This window comes from Molothrus ater, chromosome 6 (assembly GCF_012460135.2).
Source record: "Molothrus ater isolate BHLD 08-10-18 breed brown headed cowbird chromosome 6, BPBGC_Mater_1.1, whole genome shotgun sequence".
In the NCBI taxonomy this organism is placed as follows: domain Eukaryota; kingdom Metazoa; phylum Chordata; class Aves; order Passeriformes; family Icteridae; genus Molothrus; species Molothrus ater.
The window spans coordinates 14,353,771-14,376,552 of NC_050483.2; the positions used below are offsets into that span (position 1 = coordinate 14,353,771).

The following is a 22,782-nucleotide window of genomic DNA, read 5'->3' on the forward strand; positions in this document are numbered from 1 at the left end:
CAGAAGGTAAAGTCCTCAACTCGGTTTTAACTGGAAGCATCAGCCCACATTCCAGCCCAGAAAGAAACCTGCAATGACCTTGAGTTATGTACAGGCTTCAGCCAAGCCTCAAACTGCTCTCCAGAGCTGAACTCAAGTCATCAATTTATAGGCCAAAAGATGTGGATTTGGGGAAAATATCATCCAGTCCAGCAAGTCAGCTGCACACACACACACACCCCACATACACCTCTCCCTGCCCCACAGAGGGGTCAGGTGCAGGGGGTGTGGTCACACCACCAAAGGTGACAACTGAGAGGTTTCTAAACAGATGCCAAAACACAAACCCTTGGAAATCTGAACACCTCCCTTTTCCTTAGGGTGCTGTTAAACTGTCTTGATAGGGACACAGGTGGGCACTGCGGGTTTGTGGAGTTTAAGGTGATAATGCATTTTGTAAATGAACTGGAAACCTCAGTTCATATACAGAAGTAAAGGCATTTTCCTTGGAAATCTGCTGGCAGTGGTATCTTTCACTCCAATCACTGCAAGTTTTTCAGATGCATTCCCTCAGTTCACTGATAATGCTTCCCCTAAAATAATTAAGTGATAAAATTAGTTGTCCTTCTCTCTCAAGGGCACAAAGCTTTTTTCCTTTGCAGCTTCCTCTCAGTGCAGGGAAAAGCTGAAAACAGCCACATACTACATTTAATACAAGTGAGGCCTTTTAACATAGTAGCTACATTTTGTTAGGTTAAAGGATAAAAATAAATTTCATTAAGAGAACTACCAGTGTATCTTAGATTAGGAAGACAGTTTGAGGTTTAAAAAACATGCTTGCTCTGAAGTTAGTATATTTACTTTGTAATTTATATAGATCTCTGCTAAAAAAATCTGCAGCTGCAAAAATGTACATAACAAATTTGAATAAACACTAAGCTTCATGCTTTTACATCAGACCAGGTCACTTTGTACAGAACCCTATTAGTGGACTGAGAAAGGATAAGCAGGCTGCTCTATTTTATATTAACTACAGGAACTGAAACTGTGTTTTATGAAATCTAAAGCCAGAAAGAATTTTTGTAACATGTAGTTAGAGCATTAATTTACCACAGGCTCTCAAGCCCTACCCAGACATTGCTGTATTGATCCCAACAACTGTAGTTGAATTAAAGCATTTCAGCTCTCAGAAGCCAAAAGTATCAAGTGCCACAGGCAAAAACATCAGCAAGCTGCAAGGCCTCTGAAAAGGCAAGCTTTGAATTGGTAATGCAGACCCAGATCCTCACAGAGTCTGCAGCACTAAACATACACAGGGGCAACAAAGGTTTCTCTCAACTCAACCTTTTGGGGAAAAAACTCCTTCCTCAAATGAATCTGGTGTTCTGTCTGGACCCAGACATGAACAAGAAACACCAGCCACACACAAAACAAAAATGAACCTTTGCACCACCCCACCAGGGTACTGCTCCAGTGCAACTCAAGACTGCAAGCATATATGAAGGATTAAAACAGCAACAATGCTTAGCTGCAACAAAACACCTGCCACCCACAGATTCTATTTTCTTTCACTGAACAAGCTAGCAAAGAATCACTTACATATGCAAAACCAAACGGAAGCCTTAGCAGAATGTAAACTATTTCTGTAAAACATAAATGTAAAATGTTTCAGATTACAAACACAGACCACTGCAATTAACTTTTTCTTTTCTGCCACAATAAGGGAAACAGGTTTCAGGTGGTTATTAGTACTCAAGCATGGAGAACATTAATTTATAAATATTAAAGCCAGATACATTAATTTTTGCTTTTAAGACAAATTTCTTGAATGCCCAAAGTTAAGCAACCAGTTCCTTCTCACTGCTCATCAATGCAGTTCTCAGTTCTTTTGAGACATACTCCTTCCCCACACTTGTTCCTGTTTGCTGAATATTCCGTATCCCATGCTCAGATTCCTGCTAGTAGTCAATAATTTCTATTTTTCAGCGAAAAAACAATTGCCCAGGGATCCTTTAAAAAAAAAAAAAAACCTCAAAGTACATAAATCTGTCTTTTCTGTGAGAGAAACTAACAGAAGCTGATTTAGATGTGCCTTTTTCTATGAAATCCTGATTATACTTTCAGCAAACAAACAAAAAAAACCCAGTCTCAAGTGGAAATTTCAGGCTGAGGCAAACACCAATGCATGGAAAATTCCGCCAAAGGTTAAAGTCTCGTCAAAATCCTAAGGAAAGGAAAGCACTGAGCTATGACAGAAAGCATTGAGCAATTGTAATGGGAGGTATTGCTACTGTGCTGCTTATAAAATAGATGGTATTTTAAAATGTTCTAAGAATATTTGAGAAAAAGACATTAGTCATACAGAGTAAGGAGGTTGCAGGATGAATTACTTAAGAATGAAGGGTGATATAATGAGGAGGGTTGGTCTAATATTAGACTAGGACAGATTTTAATTAGAAGTCAGGAAAACATACACAGTGATGAGTCAACTGGACAGAGTACATCAGCCATGGAAGCGGCTGAGGCATCAGAAAATGTGGTATTTCATACCAGACTCAGTGCAGGAAGAGGGCACACAAAAGGCATGAGTTATTTCTACAGCTTTTGTAGAAAGAATGGTACAATATTGGAAAGCCTTTCCAGTTCTTCTAAGATACTAACAACGCTTCCGAAGACCTGATCTTGCCATGCTCTGAGCATGGTGCCTCCAAAAGGCATTTCAATTCCTCTACTGTGAACATCCACATTGTCCCAGATGACTTTACAGCAACTGTTCATTTTTTCACCAGGCAATGCTACATCAAATAAAGTCCAGAGAGTTCAATACCATTTGGAATTAAGGAGTAAGAGATATAAAATCATGAATCCTGTGTTATTCCAGGTTACAACCTGAATGAACTGCACAGTGCAGGAGCTCAGAAAGCTGGAAAAAAGACACAAGAGAGAAGATTTTTAAGAAAAAAAACTTTCTGACAGCTCCTTAAGTAAACAAGACAAACAACAGTACACTACATTGTTTGGGATTCTACACGATGATGCAGATCTGGTTTGCTCGTGCTCTTTGAACTGTAGACACAGCAGTCTGCATCAGTGTACACACAGCAGCAAATCACCCAAAACACATGCTCAGGTCCCTCACAGAATACAGATGAAGGTACATACATATTCAAGGGCTTGAATACAAACCACTCTCTGAAAGGTTCCTCTGCATTTTCCTCACATCATCCTTCTGTCCTCATGTATTACAAAGCACAGACAGTTGAGAATGTCCTCAAAATTACAAGTTCATAGCCTTCAGAGTACTGCAAATCCAGCATCATTGCATAAAGCACTTCTAGTTGCTTCCTGCCTGACAGTGTAGCTTTTCCTGTGCTGTTTTCTACTGCCACTGAGACTGCAGAGCATGTCATTTTTCCCTTTTAGCACTTTTTTAATCAATCTGCTCAGCCACAAGTGGAAAGAATTAGCAATAAAAAAAATAAGTATATTAGTTCTAAAAACAGGTTGGCTGTTTCTCAGTAAAACACAACAGACAAATAGGTACATTAAAATTTACTTATTTTCACTAACTCAGATTTATCTTTATATCAATTTTCCTGTTTTAACATAGTAACATGCACTAGTGTTATCTCCTTGAAGTCTCTATTTGGTACCAAGGCAAGCTTTGAACTCTCCTTCATAAATACTAGATGAAAGAGTTCATCTAGGCTATCTCAGTTCATGGCTGCATTAATGATTACTTTTCAAATGAACTCTGGATATTCACACTGAATGCTTAATCTCAGGCCTGAAATATGAAGTTCTATATAAAAAATTCTTAATGCTTCCTTTCACATGAAAATTCACAGGAGCAGGCATTAAAAATTGACATTTAGAGGCTGCCTCTTGCCTCCTCTCTGCCCTACACAGTGTAACACTTCTCCCAAATCTACAGATCTCTGCAATCCTTCAGAAAACCTCTGATGTCCTTGACCCATTCTGAGATACTTCCTCATCTGCCTAGAAATAGCACTTGTGCAGGGCAACCTAACAGAAAAACATCCACCCATCCATCCATCCCTAAATTCCTTCTTGGCTGAAGACAGCTTTGATTCAGCAGCTGGAAACCAGGCATCCCCACACCTGCAGCCTAGCACCTGCACCAGTGCATGGTTTCAGTACAACACAGGATAATCTGCCCTGACAAAGGTTTAAATGGCCCCCTGATCCTTTCAACACAGGAGCTCAGCATACCAGAGCTGTCCACATCTCTTCACACATCTTCTTCCCATGACCTCCTTACAAACTGCTGCAGCTTCATATAACAGGGCACTCCTGAATTTTTTTCCATATTCATTCATAACAGCTATTAAGAATGTATCAGTAAAACACAAATCTATGCACAGTATTGAGGTCATGCCTCATCAGGGAAGTTCAAACAAAGCAGCAAAAGCATTTCAGGGCTGACAGCAATAGAAAACTAGAGATATTTCTACAGCTTTCTGCAGTCACAGGCTTCAATACACAGCTGGTTCAGAATGGTCTACAAGGGTTTCCAAGCACTCTGTGAAGAGATTTAAACCTGCAACAAAAAGGCCACAAGTGCCACAGGAAGAGAACCATAAGGGCATCACCAGTCCTCCTGTAACAGCTATGGATTTGCCAGTTAGAACTCCTACACTCATCAAGAGGGCCAAAGATTCCTGCCAGCCCAAGCTACATCTGATGTCCCTAAACCTGGTGATCAAATTTAACCACAGGCATGTGGGCAAGACAAACTGACAAGATTTCACATCACTACAATCAGATTCACATCATCTGTGATCCAGCAAACAAATGGCTTCTCACTGTGACCCATTCCCACTGCTGTGAAATTTAAAAAATAAAAAATAAAAAAAATCATCCTGTCTCCTTTCAGAGCCTCCTGGTGATATCAAAATATTGAACACCCAAGGACCTATATGAACACAGGATATAATGGAAAATACTCGTTAAGCAGGTGAAGCTTTGAGGATGTGTGAGACTCACCAAGAGAAGACACCAGGACTGTCACCAGGGCTGTAACAGCCTAACACAGACTCAAATCCTCAAAGTGCAGAATGGGAGCTCCCTTTGGCAACAGTTTACACCAAGAAACACTGCTGAAGGCAGTGCTGTGTTAAGTCAGTTTAATACTCCATATGATAGGCTAGGCATAACTTGCCATTTCCATGACATGCTAAATTTGTCATGCACATTTCAAAAAAACAGATCCATCTTTACCAGCACTCTGGACATCTTTAAACATCTAAACAGCTTTGACTTTCATTCACTAAAAACCAGGCATACTCCTCCTTTTTTGCTTCCATAGTTACAACAACTTATGTCTCGAGATGGGCAACGCTCTGTTAATGGGATTATTCACACACTTAACAGCATGCTCCACTGCTTTGAAAGATTGAATAATAACCTTCAATGTGGCAAATTCCAGGACTTTCCAGATGCCTTGGAAGTCTTGTCTCTGGTTCAGGTTTTCCATGGGACACTAGCTATTTTCCTTTTAGAGGAGAGACTGGAAATATAAAGTACCACACAAAGCTCTGAATAAACCAGAGGAAAAACTTAAATGCATGTGCAGTTGTGTTCATACTTCTGATATCATACAGATATATCATCCTGGATGAAAAAAGAAAGTGGGGGAATGTCATGAAATCCATGCAATCATTAAACCAAGCTGGAGAAGGGGGCTGGGGGCAAAGCTGGGATTTTACAGGACCTATCAGACTTTGCATTCATCCTGCAAGGTGAGAAAATTCCCTCCTTATTTCCCTCCACTCATGATTAGAGAGTCATGACTGCTTCACCAGCTGTGCCTCTGGCTTATTTTAAATTCAAACTATGATACATATCTCACTTTTAGACTTTTAATAGCAATGCCTTAAAATGCAGATTGCTGGCTAAATTTAGTTGCATGATTAAAAACAAATCTAACTCATCTCTACCCAGCAAACAGAACTGCTGCATTCAAGGTTCAATAGAGGACTTAACTCTTCAACTAACAAAAGTCCTAACAAAAAGCAGGAAAAAAATGAACTTGAAGCACAATTTGGTGATGTCTCCAAAAAAGCTGGAGATGCATAAAACAGTAAGCAGCTATGGAAAACTATCTGCAAAAGCAGCATAGTATACCATAGGGTTTTTGTTCAGTACTTCTGCAAATAAATTCTGCACTATGCTACTACAGCAGTATGAGTCATACACTTTTACTGACATTCTATATTTTTATCTCCATGTCCTTCTGCACTGTTATATGCTTTCTTCCATACAGGCCTCTCTAACCTGGAATTTCCTTCCTTCTGCAGCTGAGCATCTCTTCTTCTAACATTCCCCAGAAAACTGAAAAGACATCCAGTTCTTTCTGGACACCATTTTGGGAAAACAACACCCTTGAACTATCATAATATGCTGCATGTGCTTTTATTTGTTTCCAATTATTTTCTTATGTCCAATTTCCTAATTTTTTGTCTGTAAAAGGACTGCTTAGATGTTTATCCCCTTTGAGGCAAGGCCCAGGTCCTGTTTCATTAGACTTAACACAGTACAGTGCTACAGAAAATTATATTCAGAGATTACAAATTACAGTATAGGCATGTTTTCTAGACCATTTTATGAAAAGCATTCCCTCTAGCTGCAATATTGCAAACATTTGTGAATCTGCCTAATTTGGAGAACTCAAGATCCTGCTACTCTCAATATCCCATCACCATCTGAGCCTCAGAAGGAACAGCCATGTGCATACAAGAGATAAACAAAGGGAAGGTAATTAGGTTCCCAGTGCTAATATTTACCTTGTCAAAAGGCTCAAGGGCATGCTGTGGAAAGGCAGACAGAAAAAGCAAAAGAAATGCTCTGGAATGGCAGCCTGAGGGAGAGCTGGGCTTTTTCACTGTTGGCCACAAGATGCACTCCCAATAATCAGAGACCAGTTGCACAAGAGATTTCACTAGATAACAAGCCTCAGACATAAATACAGAAATAAAGTGTTAGAACAGCAGTCCTTGGATTTGCTAAGTGGCTTGAACTTCCTCAGTCACTCCAGAAGCAGCCGAGTTCTACATCCCATGGAGTTCAACCCTAACTATGTGCTGCTCTTAAGAAATAAAGTACAAAGAAAAGAACAGTACCACAAACCCAACAATGGCACCTCCAGAGCCTCCCAGGAGATCACCCGCCTTGTTCAGAGTCAGAATCTTTACAAGAGCAGCTACAATTGACTAAGACAGAGTGGGCTGTGCACCTCAAATAATGAGCAGCGCTCCCGCTGACAGCAGGAACAAAACAGTCTAAAAGGGGATGGGAAGGAAAATTCATACCCTTTGAAGTCAAGAGATGAATAATGAGCAATAAGGTGATGTATTCTCTCTGGAATATCATCCCAATTTCTCCCTCCACCCACAAGAAAGTTTAAGAGTTGGGTAAGGGGGTGGAGGAAGAAATAAAAGCACAACACAAGATTCCACCTGGGTATGGCAAGATTCTTAACATCAAGGAGATTGCAGGGAGAGAGTGGACAAAGATGTAAATGGCTGCATAATGGTCAAAGCATCCAAATGCCACTTATGCCCTGAAAAAAATTCCATCTTTCACAAGGGGACACTCTCCAGCTAGCAGAGTTCCTTTTGACTCCTGAATTCTTGTGTCTCTATCTCTTACCATTGTGGGGTGTTTTCAGCGTTACAGAGCCACAGGCACAGAGCAAGTCTAAAACTTTAGAATCATTAAAGACATGTTACTAATGAATGCAATGTAAGTCTGTCCTGTAAAGGATCTGAAATTCCCAGCCAAGAGGGGATGATGCCAGTGAGATTTACTTCTGATGCTTACCCAGTGAAGCAAAGCTGTCCACAATTACATCCACAGAGCTACAACATCTGTATCTGCTTGTGTGCCAGCACATCTATGTTTAAGGTTTACCTAAGTGTGCATATGAACAGGGTTGTAATGTAAGTATTGATGTGCTAGGCAGCCTGTTACTAAGAGGGGCTTAGGTTTTAAATTGAGAAGGGAGAAATAAAAGAACTTCTCCTTAGGAGTAAGGAGGGGACACCAATGAAGAACAAAAAGATCCTGTTTTTTCAGTACCTTCTTTTCTCTGATGTTACAATGGATATTGATCAAAAGAAGCTCTACCCTTCTCTTCATGCTTCACACAATTCAGTGAGATAGGGCAGTTTCTCAAGAAACCATGAGTTTTCTCCTGTGCTAAAATAGCTTTTCATGAACTTTGTTTTAACACTGCTCTGGTGAACTAGAGGAATTTTAAATAACTACCCAGATTTTTAAATCACAGACAGCAAAAGTTTGTTGTATTTCAACTATCAGCTTCTACCTGTGTGCATGGCCAGAGCATTTTGGGGTTTTTTTTGGCATTGTGTGCTCTGTTTCTTTCTCTCTGGCAAAGTGAACAAGCAAGAGGAGACAAAACAGGATTTAACACCCTCCTTTGTGCTGCGTGACTTGTCAGGATGATTATGCAACCCACATGAATATCTAGTAATCCACACTGCCACCCTTTTATTGTCCCCACAGCCTGACCTTCACTTCCGGATGTTTTAGTGTCCATTTGTCCTCAATGAACAGCTTCAGCTCCAGGCAGATGTGTCATCAGCAGGCAAAAGCCTGAAATGTGTGTACAGGCAAATTCCTACAAAATATCCATCAGCTACAAGATCCAAAATTCAAGATGAGAAATGCCAAACTGATTTTCAGTTTGCTTTCTATCTTGGGGTGGAAAGGACAAGCAGGAAAACATTCTCCTTAAGGACTTTCTGCATGTATATTTTGGTCAGCTCTGTAAAGGTAAATTTTTGAAAATTCTAGGAAAGTAAAATTTCCTATACTCACAATAAAAAGATCTTAGCAAAAGTGATATACAGCACTGTCCCTGAATAGATCGTTGACTACACAGTGTTTTTTAAGATTTTTTTTCTTTTAGTTAGCTACAGAGTAAAACAGAGAATGAGTCACCTAAGGAAATCCCACCCCTCCTAGGGTTTTTCTCCTGCATGAATCAGATGCTAATACCTTCTATTCCTCCAGGTCTTTGTCCCCCAGAAATAAACCATTGTGATTATTTTATTATTACCTACTGTGGGCCCCATAATACTGGATAGAGAAGAAAGCAAACCTGAACCACACAGGCTCTTAAATCAAGCAGAACATCCCAAAAACCTAAAGTGTATCCGAAGCAACATAGAAAATGTAACTCCCCTTCATCTGCAGAGTTCAATCTCAGCTGTTTGGGATCCATACAGAATATATGTAGCTACCCTGAGAGACAATGAAGTCCAAATAGGAGCTACAAAAAAAGAGGGAGTTCACCCTCAGTTTCAACCACCACACCATGAGCTGTGATTCCTCACAACTGGAATACTTTAAAGAATAAAAGCAACACACTCTTGGCAGATCTCATCATACTACCCAAGTATCAAAGCCATTCTACAAGACCACATTCTTGAAAATTTACAGCTGTTGATATATCTCCTGTTTCCTACAGTACCTTACATCGAATTATTTATTTCAAAATTACTTCAAGGTAATCATGAAAGGAACAATATATGTAGGCTTTATGAATATTTTTCCTGTTTGTGTCTAGGTTTTTAAGAAAAATTTCCTGAAAAGTACTTCTGTTTTTCAGAAGTACTCAACTGCCACTCAGCTCTTAAAAAGCCCACTACCTATGTTTGAATAGTAAGACTCATTAAACCTGAATAATTATTTACTAAACAAGAAATGTCACTTAAAAATTATGAAAACAAGTATTTAATGGCCTTAAAATATTACTAAGGTTAAATAAGATCGATGCACTTACATGCATAGATGGTGCTGACATAGACAGCTGCTTTCAGAAGCTGAGCTTAGAAATGCTTAGCTTAGGAAATGCATAACTTTAAATGAAGTTATTTGAACATACAGTAGCCTTGTCTTCTCAAAGACCAATAAAACTAAGAGGGCAGAGTACATATACCTTGTTCTTGGCAATCAGTTACCATGCACATTACTTCAACTATCAGGTAACGATCGGTTCCAGCTTCCTATTCCATACCAAGTGAATGCAAAGCACTTCTACCTTTCTAAAAAGGATTCCAACTTTGTCTGAGACAATGTTATACCCACTTTGCATAACTGCAGAAATTCTGAAGTGCAAATTCTCACTGTTTGTTTTGTGCTTCACATCAATTCTCTACACTAAGAGCTTTGAATTGCCAAAATTTCAATCAATCCCATCACCCTTTTACTACATGCAAACTGTGTCATATGATCTGATAACACCCAAAATGAAATTGTAAATTTTTTTGTCCCCCACTCAGATCTCCCAGCTGGAAGAGGGTCTAGGGAAGAACCCCTCAACCCAGTCTTCCAGTCCATGCTCTTTTTGCTGGATAACAGGCCTAATACAGAAGCATCATTGTGGTTAGCTGCTGGGACCCACAGCATATGGGAGCCTTGAAGCTGAATTTAAGGCTGAGAAGCAAAGAAGGAGGTGAGTCTGGCCCAGTCTGTCATAGCAGAACACAACAGTGGTCTTGTGAGTTCTGCATTTGGATCTCACTCTATTAATACCTATGAGTATGGAACTTGGAGGCAGCTTATGACAGAAGTTAAGAAATGGTGACTTTTCTCTTCCCTTTACCTTTGCTTCTTTTCGGCTTCAAATAGGTGAATTAACAGAGACCCAAGCACAATGTGAAAGATTTCAGTATGGTTCAGGAGAAAAGGTTTGACATATAACAAAGCAGAAACAGCCAATCAGAAGAGCAAGTGGCTTAGATAGTGCCAGCAGTTCCAGCTGCAAGTAGTCAGAAGAACTAGAAAGACAGGGACACTTAGGGCCAAACTATTCTTCATTTAAGGAAATTTGTATCAGCTTTGTGTCCTGGTTTCACAATAATTGTGAGAGGGGTGGTGTCTTCAATGCAATTATCATCATTACCTTTGCAAGAGTTTAATTTGCTTTAAGAGAAAAAGAGTAAGAAAAAACAAACCCCCAAGGAATAGCTCAGAGCCAACAAGGTGCCCTTCTCAGCCCATAAAACTACAGCTCCCCTTGCACAGCTGCTCTGGTGCTGGAGGATACTGCAAACAGAACGAACACCACATTTACAGATTTCCTGCACACAAGCACATAGTTATTAATGTATCTGACCTTGTTTCTTACATTTGCTAAATAGATGGCTACCCATAAACTGCAGCAGTCCAACCACAGAAACCAAAGGGAAAAAAAAAGGAAAATCAAGGAAAGTAATTAATTCCTAATCTCATCCACTTATGCCTTGAACAAAATCTATACCAGATCCACATGTTAAAACTGTAATTTTTTTTCTGAATGCTTTTTAAAGATGAAAATTCTGTCAAATTGGGACAGTCACATTATTTAAGTCCACAATAATCACTGTTCCCACTAGTAAAAGAGAAGATATGACACACACAAAAAAAAAAAGGGGGAGGAGAAATTCAATGTAATAGTTCCTCTTTCCACACATGTGGCCTAAAGCCCCATAACATAATGCTGAATGATGACTGAGTCATTTTCCAAACTCCTGCAATCATGGAGTACTTAGTAAAATACATCTGGACAGGACTAAGCAAGTGTGAATCACAGAACCACAGAATCATTAAAGTTGGAAAAGAACTCTAAGATCATCAGGTCCAACTATCAACCCAGCACCAAAGCCATGTTCCCTAAAACATGTCTTCACATGCCATATCCACAGGTTTTTGAATACTTCCAGGGATGCTGACTCCATCGCTTCCCTGAGCAGCCTGTTCCAAGGAAGGAACAGACCCTTCCATGAGAGGAAGCCATAGCCAGAAGACCCAAGGCAGATCCAGCAGAAGATCCAAGACAGACCAGCCTTACCTACCTTATCTTTCCCTTCTGCTCTGGGAAGGGCACTCTGTGGGCTGCCCCACACGTAAGAGAAGCAGAACAGATTGGAAAATTTGGATAGTTGTTTTCCTTCTGTTGAGCTCATTTCTACTCATGAGTTAAATTTAACAAAAATCCATTTAAATCCTACTCTTCCCAGGCCATCTGAATCTCCCTGTGCCGATGCAACATCACAGCTCACAAAGGGAATTTCAAATACTGAGGTAAGTTTCTGTGTCCTTAATGCCAATCACTGATGTTTCCATTTTACAATGAGTACCTTCAATCACATTTAGTGACAGTTTAGCATCTTCCTGACAGCCTCTCTTTTCACACAGAAATGATGTAAGATAGCATGCACAGCTATTTGCTGTACAACTGGAAGCTCCTAGTAACAAGGAGAGTAAAAGAGGGCTGGTGACTGAAGAAACAACTCAATTACTCAAAAGATGATGTTAGGAAGATTCTAGGACAAATCTTTGCACGTGAACAACTCTCAACACTTGATAATAACTTTTCAGAACATACCTTCAGCTCCCATTTTACCCAACTTCCCTTTCAGTGACTAAACCACTGAATGAATTTCTTCAAGACTTTTATCAAAACCTTGTAGAAGTAACTCCCAGGAGGGAAAGCAAGAATAGGAGTGTAGAATCACAAAGCAAACACACAGACACACACACACACTCTTAACTTTTTAAGTTTAAAAATAAAGCCAAGGAATGATGCCAGCCCATAAAGCCAAAGAAAATGCCAAAATCTTCTAGGTATTTACAGCTATCTAGAACAAAATTTTAAAATAATCACTGTGGAAGTTGAACACCAATGAGATGACCATGTGACAGAACGAGGAGACTGCTCTGAAGACAATACAGAAAGCAGGAAATTTTCATAGGCATCTAGAATCTTTTGTCCTGTTATCGCACATTAAATTTCCCATAGTTCCCAGTGTTCATGCCTGAATTTTGGTCCCCAAGGTCGTGCATTTCTTTCTCTCCTATTGCCATGCTCTACACTTTATAATGAAATGCAGGAACTTCAAGATAGGCCCTGAAGCTTCAAAATTTACCCCCAAGCAGGTGGACAAAGACTTTTCTTCTTTGAACACTCATTTCTTGAACTCAAGTTCTGCTTCAAAGAAGCTCAGATGTACCTATCGATCAGGAGGTTTTGATTAAGCTATTTTTTTGTATTTCACCTTACTCCCAAAACCCAGCATCCTTCCAATGAAATGCAGCTCCCTCATGTAGGGCTCCAGTTTCAAACTCGTAGCTGCTGTGTCTAAAGAGAGACAAGCATTAAAACAAAAAAATATATATGATATATATACATATACAAACACAAATCAGTACTTGCTGTCCTAGGGAGCTGCTGAAAAATTCGAGGCAGAGAAAGTTTGCTTTCCAGAGGAAGGCTGCAGAGCCTGGATTCAAGAGCAAACTGGAAAGGACCTCTAGTGGGCTAAGGCTGTGCTGCTCGGGTGCCAGACACGTCCTTCCCCTTCACCTCCCTGCAGCTGCACAACTTGCCAGCAAAGCCCAGCAGCTTTACCTTGTGACTGCCATCAGAAAAGGCACCTAGAGGTGCAACTACAGCCTCTGTGAAAGACTCAAATGCTAAAGGTTAATGACTCAAACAAGATCATTAGGAATGTTCTCTCACTCTGCTCTCGGTGCTCGAGGGACGTGCTGTCATTTGCTTCAGAAAAAAACAGGAGATGGTTTCTATTTTACTGTGTAGGTCACTAACATGTCAGACCCCTTCAGAGTGGTTTTGTGTGGCCTAAATGACAGGACATCAAGGGACATTCAAAGATGCACAAATTCAGATGCACATTTGGAATGAGGATTTAGAATATTATTCAGACTATGTCACAGCATTTTGTTCTTCCAAGATTTTTTAGCTGGAGGCAGTTTTGCACAGGCAGCAGAAACACTATTTTAACTGCATTTTTGAAGTAACTTTCTGAGTGAAAGAGCTTGGAATTCTTTATCTGAGCTCACACAAAGCATAACTTCATGTGACACTATGCGACAAATAGATTAGGGAATGTATTCAGGAGAATATATAGATAATAAACCAGGCCAGATTAAGGAAGGTTATTTATTAGGCTTTCCAGTTAAAAATAAAATATCTTGTTTTGAATGGAAGTTGATGATTCACCTCAAAGTCTTTAAAATACCTCTTTTGCTATATTTAGGTTTGCCTTCAAGTCAGACTGGTTCTATCATTCCCCAAAGTAGACTAATTTACATCTTCCACATTACAGGCCACAGTTTAGCTCCCTTTTAAATAACCTAAGCAATAACCTCTCTTTCAGCAGCTACCCTCAAAGTGTTTGCATTAACTGGAGAGGGACCACAGATTAAAGCTGCCATTGTTAAGGAGAGCAATGCAAGACAGCTGCTCATTATTCAAAACCAGTATCACCTACACTGCAGTGGTGCTCCTTGTGCCATTAAGCAGAGTGCTAGACAGGAAGCCAGCCTTGTACAGAGAAGAGCACTGGTACTTGGAGTCCAAGGCCACAAGAATGCACCCTGGTTCTGTCTTGCACATGGAGCAGCAACAGCACTGCCCTGCCATCAATGAAAAGCATTCCTGAGAGTCACTTGAACCAAGCATTCACAGAGAAAATAGAAAATAAGCCAAAGGCACCAGCAAGTTCATCATCAGACACCTGATCAAAGAGCAACCAGGACTTCTCAACTTTCATCTTTTTGGACCAACCATCATCAACTAGGAGCCACCACTACTATCAGAATAATATAACTTACTTTGAAAGAGTACAGGCGATGCCATGAAGTGTAACTATGCTTCCCTCCTCTGTAGGAAACAGTAATCAAGGCAGGAAAAGAAAGCACTCATCTGTCTTGAAGGGTTCTGTGAGTTATTTTATAGTAGGAGTGCATACAGTGGAAATAGCCCCAAAAGATACCTCTACAATAAAAATAAAAATAGGCTGACTTTCTACACCTGCATTAGAAAACTGGCCAAGTGATGCAGTGGCATAAGTTATTGCTGAAACTGAAAAAGAATAAGGAATTGAAGCTGATGAGGATCAGTTAAAAGTAAGGATTAAAAACACAACATCTTGTGAAAATACTCCTTAACACCTTTAAGTCAAGGAATTAATTTCTCAAGAATTAATGTCTTGAATCCAAACTGCTTTATGACATAAACAACAGCAAATGAAAAAAGAGTTGATCAAACTCTAAAAAGAAATTACAGGAAACCTCTGCTGAATGAGGTAGAACATAGTATATGAAAGAGATGCAGGTATTAAAGTGATTTCAGGTGCAATTAAAATCCCTTGTAAAGAGAGAATGGGGAAGAAATTAAAATGAGTTCTGCGTTTTGCTTTATGTTACAGTACAAAATTTTGCCAGCAGCATGAAGGAAAAACAAAGCAAGTCTTAAAACAGGCCAGCTTACATAAGAGGGAAAGACAGAAGACAAAAATATTTATGCTGTGTTCCTTTTTTCTGATAACAAACTTGATAACTTGCTTGGACTCACTTTAAAATTGTCAAACCACTGCAGCCATGGAACTGGCAACTATTCCTCCAGATGGTTGCTTTTAACAACCTCACTCTCATTTACTTTTCACTCTTCCATTAGTTCTGCAGCCAAGGACTGCTCACCTGGCAGATAAAGATTAAAATGTCATTTTGAAATGGCAGAATTTGTGAATTTATGCATTGTGTGTCCAATGTTTATCCACCCAGTTCCTTCCTGTGTCTTTCCAAGGAGAAGAGTTTTTAGTTACTGTCAAGACAGCTGCAATAACAAGTTTTTCATTATTACAACTCTGACCAGGATTAATGTTCTGAGAAAAAATTCAAACAGAACTCTGAGTATTTGTAAGAGCCTCTTAAAATTCAACTACCTTCTGTGGCAAACACTAGATGAGAATTCAGATACTGTAACAAACTTTAAACTACCAAATTTTGCATGGTGGTGGGATTATTAACTAGAAAAATCTTACTCATCCTTTCATGCAGCAAAATCCTTGTACACTGCAATGTCTTTCCAAAGTATGTTTTTATCTTCCACAATGAGGAGAGAAGCATCATACTACAATTTCCCTTTCTTTCCATTTTCCTGTGTCCAAAAATCACTCTATTTTGCCTCCTTTCCACTAACTGGGGAACTCCCCAGAGTAAAGCAAGCAAGAAATGTTTGTATCAGTATCTCTAAAGTGAAGTGCATGCAGCCCTAGGTATTTACAACACAATCCAATGGAGGGCAGGATGAAAATGACATATAAATATTTTAACTTATTAATAAATTATGAACGGTTTTAATTATTTAAGTCGATAAAGTAATACTTTAAGTAGTGTTTATCTTTATCTCGTCCTTTGTAAAATTTCTATTGTACATATGTTATAGTTTGCATATTACAGCATTGTATAATTTATAAATAAATAAGTGTAACTATATTGGAGGCTGCATGCTCAAAAAATAATTTACTGCTGCATAATGTTTGGGGATCATTGGTTTATGACTTCAGGAAACTGAAGCAACATTTCCTCCTTTGCTAGGAGGAGGTAAAAATACTGGTGGGAAGAACTGCATGCAGAGGACAGTTCTCACATGGGCTGCATTTCTCAGTTATTCAGATGCAAGTTTAATGCAGCAAATGATTTTCCAGAAAGAGTTAAATGCTCCAGCTCACACTATACCTAGTAGCTGAACAACCCTTGAAATTCCCATGAGATCCTGATTGGTGTCTGGAGGCTGCCAAAAGCCATTCAAAATCTTATTCCAGATGATTTAGGTTCAGGTCCATTGCTCTTCAAAGACATTTAAAATTCTAAACACATAAAACACAGCTTCAGCAATAACTTGTGCCACTGCATCACTTGGCCAGTTTTCTAATGCAGATGTAGAAAGTCAGCCTATTTTTATATAAATTCTTTTTAAACATTCACCAGCAAAACAGCCCTGCTAGTCCCTTGACACACTTCTTCTTGTTGTATAAAACACCTGCTGAAATATTCCATGTCTGTAATACCCACAGATATGTATCAAGTAACTGAAACACTGAAGTTACTAAAACTCTGGGGAAATTTTATTTAGTGGGTATGCTCTATTAAGAAATAGTGAAGGAAAGCAAACCAAGTTGTCAAGAGTCACTCTTTAAAAATCAAGTTATCCTGACTAATGGCTTCTTTCTACCATTTCTGTTCCAGTGAGGATGACATCAAGCACTTAATTCAAGAACTACAGATTTTGAGATAAATTCTTTCACTCCACCTGAAACATTTCCAAGCAGCTCACAGCACTGATTGCAGCTTTCAAATTTTCACTATAGCATCCTCTAAAAATCAGAGTTCAGACATTTCTTATAAATAGCTAAAAGAACAGCTGATATAGATTTTTTACACTCTGACATACTTTGATATCAAACAATGAGTGCTATGAAACAGAAAACAACCAATTTGTTTTTCCAGTCACACATCACAGCTCTGGCTGCTCCTTTTCCTCTGTGAAAGACTTCCACCCTCTTGTTAGCCTTAACTATGGCACCAGACACTGTGCAACAGGAGAAGCAAAGAACACAACCACAAAACAGCTTCAGATGCCTGTCCTGCCCTTCCATCTCATCTACCTTTCCCTCCTGCCTTTGTGCTTCACACTTGGATGAGCTTCATCAGCTCAACCATCCCTTCACACATGAATGTCACTGTTACATAACCCTCCTCTCCTCTCCTCCTAGGTAAGAATCTAACCCTACACCCCTGCACATGTGGCAGCTTTCACACTGTCCTCATCACAAAGATTTCCAGGAAAGTGCAGCTTCAACATGAAATCTGCCTTCGTTTTCATCTTCAGGGAATGCTCTTCAAGTGTAGATCAAGCTTCTTTTTACCTGTCTTTTCCAAATATTTTCTGGGTTTGACCACAAACACACACATAAGCCAGCTTATTTTAGTTTACTGATTTTCTTATCAATATATTCTTTTCTTTGCCCTTATGCCCTACTAAAAGAGCAGCCAAAGGATTTCTGTCCTCATCATTTTTCAAAAGACTACTGAACTTGGGTGATACTGCAACACTCTGTGTCCAGCCACTATCAGTGAGAAAGAACACTGCATGCCTGAAACAAAGACAGCTTACAATCTGCTGTTTGGGTGCCATATGTTAGTGCTTTTTAAATATCCTACCTGTCCGTGCCACCAGGTGGGTCCAGCCACTCCAGACTGCTCCAATCCTTTCATGTGAGAAACACTGAGTGTCAATCTTCTTGGGCTCAGCAAGAAAGATGTTCCTGCTCACCAGCTGCCCGTGTTTGTTGCTGCCCCAGACATACAGATGTCCTTCATCTACAACAGACAAAGAGATAAAATCTGTTTAAAGGTGTACAGATTTAATACCATCAGATACAGTCTCAGTTCAATGATGCTGAGGAAAGAACATTTAATTCAATTTATGTTCTCACTGTATGCTTTTTCCGACCACTCTTTACCATTGTAACTGGGTTATCAGAAATATTTGCAAGGGCCTTAACAGCACAGCCTATTTTCTGGGGGCTACACAGACTCCCTGAAGCAGTGAGAGCCCTTTCAGGTCAAACAGCCTAGATGTTTATAACAAAGACTAATTTTTATTACAAAACTAACCACAGTAGTCAACTTCTCTGAGTAAAAGAAAATCAAAGCGTCTTGGAGACATTCACTGAGCAGTCCCTCTCTGTCCAGCCTGTCCTTGCAGACCAGCTATTATTTCCACTCCAAAGCATTGATTACATCCAGTAAATAACTTTCTGGACTGCAGCAAATAATTCAAAGCCTGGCTGGCTGCTCTTGCTCTGCTTTACAGTCTCCCAGCCTCTCTGCAAGAGCCAGACTCACAGCTCTGCTCATACCAATTCTGCCTCCTTCAGCTTGAGCAAATCAGTAAATCCCCCAAAGCAAGGACAGTCCAGTGCTCCATGGCTCACCTTGCACAGTCACTTCCTAAAGGAATTGGACATGCAGCTCTGAACATACCACTGAAGCAGGCACCACCCATCACAAGGCAAAATTAAAATATTATTGTGCCTCAAAATCACACCAGACAACACCTGAGAGACTTCTGTAAGTGGTCACCTGCCTTCCACATCTCTTTTCTAAAACAGGTATTTGTTCAAATGCACACTCCAGGTTTGCAAACAGGAATAAATCCTTTCACAGAAATACCCACAAGTCCTTTACATCAATGCAAGCTGGAGTTGCTCACAGCCTAACAACCAATGGACACTGACACAGTGACAGCTCAGAGGAGTCCTTCTGCAGACATGACATGATATCATTAGCTCCATCTTTTCAGGACAAAACCATTCCTCCCAGCTCCTAGGCCTCCACAGGAGAAAAAAAAAATCCACAAAAACCACTTGAGAACACAAGCTGTCAGGCCTCCCTGAAGCCTTTGCCAGCCTGCACAAGCTGGAAGTGTAAGAAATAAATCTTGCACACCTGATCTTGCACATTATTGTGGGCCCAGAAAGACTGGTAGCCATGTAAGTTCCAACATGGAATTGTTTGGAGCACACCTCCACAACACTCAAGGCATCAGGATGTCTCAGGCCTGCACTGAATTCATTACAAGGACCATGACAGAAGTAAATTTTTCAGAGGGAAAAGAAGGAAAAAAAAAAAGTAAAACATGGGCTACAGTATATTTAATAGTCTCAGTTTGGTAACAGCAACAGAAAGAGTAAGCCAGGAGAATTCCACTCTACTACTACTGGTGAAAAATTGGCAAGGAGTGGGGGGAGAAGCCAGTACTGACAGTCATCTGCAGGACTCCCCATGTTCCTCTTTAAAACAACACAACTGAAATAAAAAGGAAAAACAAGTCAAGCAACTGTTTCATTCAAATATTTGAATTCTCCACTAAAATTATAAATTCCTTCCCAACATGAAGTACACATACCTGGGGAGGAAAAGAAAAAAAAAAAAAAAGGGGTGACAGAAACACAAAGAAAAACACTGTGGCCATTCATATTCCATATTAACATGCATTGCCTCTGTCACCTCCTTTTACAGAAGGTGTATTTGCTTTATCCTGAGAAAAGTCACATGTTCAACCCTTATCTCATCTCTTGAGTAAGTCTGAGGAAAGACTTAGACACTAGACTTAGACTTAGCACCATATTCTCACCCCTGGAGGGTTCAGGCCAGTTGGGATATCAGTAGACTCTACCATCCTTTTTTCCAAGGAACCCCCACCCATGTCTGTAACCCACATCAACAGTTATGTCCCAAACCTGCCTGCAGGTATTTGATATCCCACCAGCAGGTGACTCATGGAACAGAGGCAAAGAAAACTGCACCATAGTGCAAGGTATTACTAGAAAGAAGGGCCCATTTAAATAAAACTCCCTGCAGCAGTATCTTTATTATATCAAGCATCCTTAAAATACAAAATATTTAAATAATAACTATCTTGCAGGATGAAGGGCAGCAACAGTATCACATTATAAAAGTATTTGGCATTATTTTTTCAATCTTGGTCCCACTGCTGCCAAATAGACCGCTCTCTTAAATAAAAAGCAAGAGCATGAAAGGATAATCTGCTCACTGTCTAAATAGAGACTGCCAATTATCTAAAGCAGATTTTATTTGTTCTTACAGTTTGTCTTCACTAATCTTGCATACACTTTGCATCTCTGAATTCAATACAATTTACATCTTGGAACATCTCCCCATACAACTAAATCTCTACAGATCTGCAGAAGCAAATACTCCAGTGCTCCTTTAATGATGACAGAGGTACCAGATGGCTGCAGATTTGCTAAGAACTTGTTCCTGTGAAGTTTGGCAAAGACTTGTCTTCATAAGGTCCAATATATTTTACACACTTCAAAACTGTAAGATTACAGAATGAAAGCTATTCTGTTTCCCCTTCTCCCAATCTGTCAATATAAAAAGAAATCTTTATTAGACTTTCATTACTGGATACTCAGTACTCCAGCATGGGAGCACAGCCCAAGGATCAAAGAACAAATGGCAGACATTATGGAAGTGCCTAAGCAATTAAAGCAGCTTCCTACTCTTCAAATAAGCTTTGTGCTCTCACACCAGAGATCTGCACACTGTCACAGTGGAGCCCAAGACACCTCAGGGAGCTCCAGGCCTGCTCACAGCCCTGCACTGCCCCATGCAGAGGCATCAGCTCACACTGCTGGGGCTACCCTGCTGCTGCTGCCTTTCCTGGCACAAGCACCCAGCACAGCTCTTCTCCCTGGGCAAAGGCTGCACTGCTTCCAGCAGTAACAGCTACCCAGGAGGGCATCCTGCTGCAGCTCCAGAGAATTACAAATCCTTTCAGAGTTTCCAGCCAGAAGAGCCCAGACCCTGAATGACATCAGGGCTAAGACCTGACCCCAAGAAAAATGCACAAAGTTCAGAGAACCCGAAACACGAACCCAGGTCTTAAAACAAAAGGAAAGTTCTCAGAGTGCAAAACTGTTACAGAACAATTACCAGCACTAACCAGGCCAGATCAATTTTCAGCAGTTTTACCAGAACTGACAGCATTTCAGAAGCAGAGAACCCTTTGAAGGGTGAGATGAGAACTTTCACCTGTGTACCTGAGGCCTACCTGTGAGGGACACGGAATGATAGGAGCCTGCAGCAACTGCCTTCACCTTTACATCTGCCAGGCCTGGAAAAAACATGGTAGGATAAAATTTCTACAGCAGGCATCAATTCATACACAAACATGCATACAAGTTAACAGGATGGAGATGACTTTTATAACATAAGGCTCTCCCTTTGGGCCACACACATGGCAGGATTCTCATTTTCCCCACAGATCACGATTTTCTGTGACCATTCTATCCCTCAGGTACTCCACTCCACGTTTACAGTACTATGTGGCTTTGTAAAAAGGAAGATATGTACCACTCCAAATTATATTTCTGCTGCACCCACCCACACAAAGGAAGCAGACTCGTGGGTTACCTGCCACTTCACAGGGCTCCTTGGCTGTCAGGAACACAGGGAGGGCTTTTCCTTGGCTTGCACGCTTTGCCTGAGATGCCATCCCAGTTCCCCACTGCAGCACCAAACCGCTGTCTTTTCAGAGCAAATACAAATAGAAGAGATTAAAACACATCAGTCACCAACAAAAATCACCTCACACATTAATGAGCAGTCATTCAAATCATTTTCACTGATTCAAATGACACTTTAGAAGATGTTTATGCCAAAAAACATCCAGATAACCCTGGTGAAGCCAACAAAAAACAAACAGCTGTAGTCTCAGTACACAGGTAAGAAAACTAAGAAGGTAGGAAGCTATTGGAGACTCAGCCACAGAAATCCTGAGGTTGCAGTACCTGAGGAAGGGATACAAAGTTCTTGTACTTTCTCTTCCCTTTCCCCCTTTTGATGCCAATTTGTGCAGCACAGGGAACCTCAATTCCCATGTTTATACAAGCACCAGAGATCCCACTGTTCTTCCAAGCATCTCCTGTGCATCTTCAGCTCCACTACCTGGAATCCATACTGAAATTCACACAAAACTAAACCAAACACAAGAGTTGGTACAGTTTGTTTTTCCTCAGTTTTAACACAACCATGCCAAAAGGAAGGGTCTGATTCCTACTATTACACCATGAACAAACTCAGAGTCTCTAATAACAGCAGGAGAAATATTTATTTTCATTGTTGTAATTTTCCAGGTGTCAATTTCAATTACATCATTTAAAAAGCCAGAATTTATGTGCAGTTCCATTTTGAAGCATCTTATACAAACTGAAGTTACTTTGCATACTATCATGAGTTCAAACCCTAAGATACTTTGATTGAGCAGAAATCCTCTTTCCTGAAAAACCTCCTTTTATGTTTTGTTTCAGAATAAACAAAAAGAAATCAGTATGTTTTCCATCCATCAAAAAATTAACTTGCTAATAAACCATCACT

At 40.0% G+C, this 22,782-nt stretch overlaps 1 protein-coding gene across 2 annotated transcripts in view; it reads right to left on the minus strand.

Moving 5' to 3' along the window:
• Window positions 1-22,782, minus strand: part of SERGEF (secretion regulating guanine nucleotide exchange factor) — a 141,348-nt gene that overhangs the window by 112,808 nt on the left and 5,758 nt on the right. For both annotated transcript variants that reach the window (XR_004980260.2, XM_036383314.2), the window contains exons 6-8: window positions 21,820-21,933; window positions 21,458-21,520; window positions 18,037-18,195 (exon numbers count right to left, since the gene is read on the minus strand). Coding sequence is in view for 1 of the 2 variants with exons in the window: in XM_036383314.2 (XP_036239207.1) it covers window positions 18,037-18,195; window positions 21,458-21,520; window positions 21,820-21,933 (336 nt within the window). In the remaining variant the exon portion in view is untranslated. The remainder of the gene's footprint in view (window positions 1-18,036; window positions 18,196-21,457; window positions 21,521-21,819; window positions 21,934-22,782) is intronic.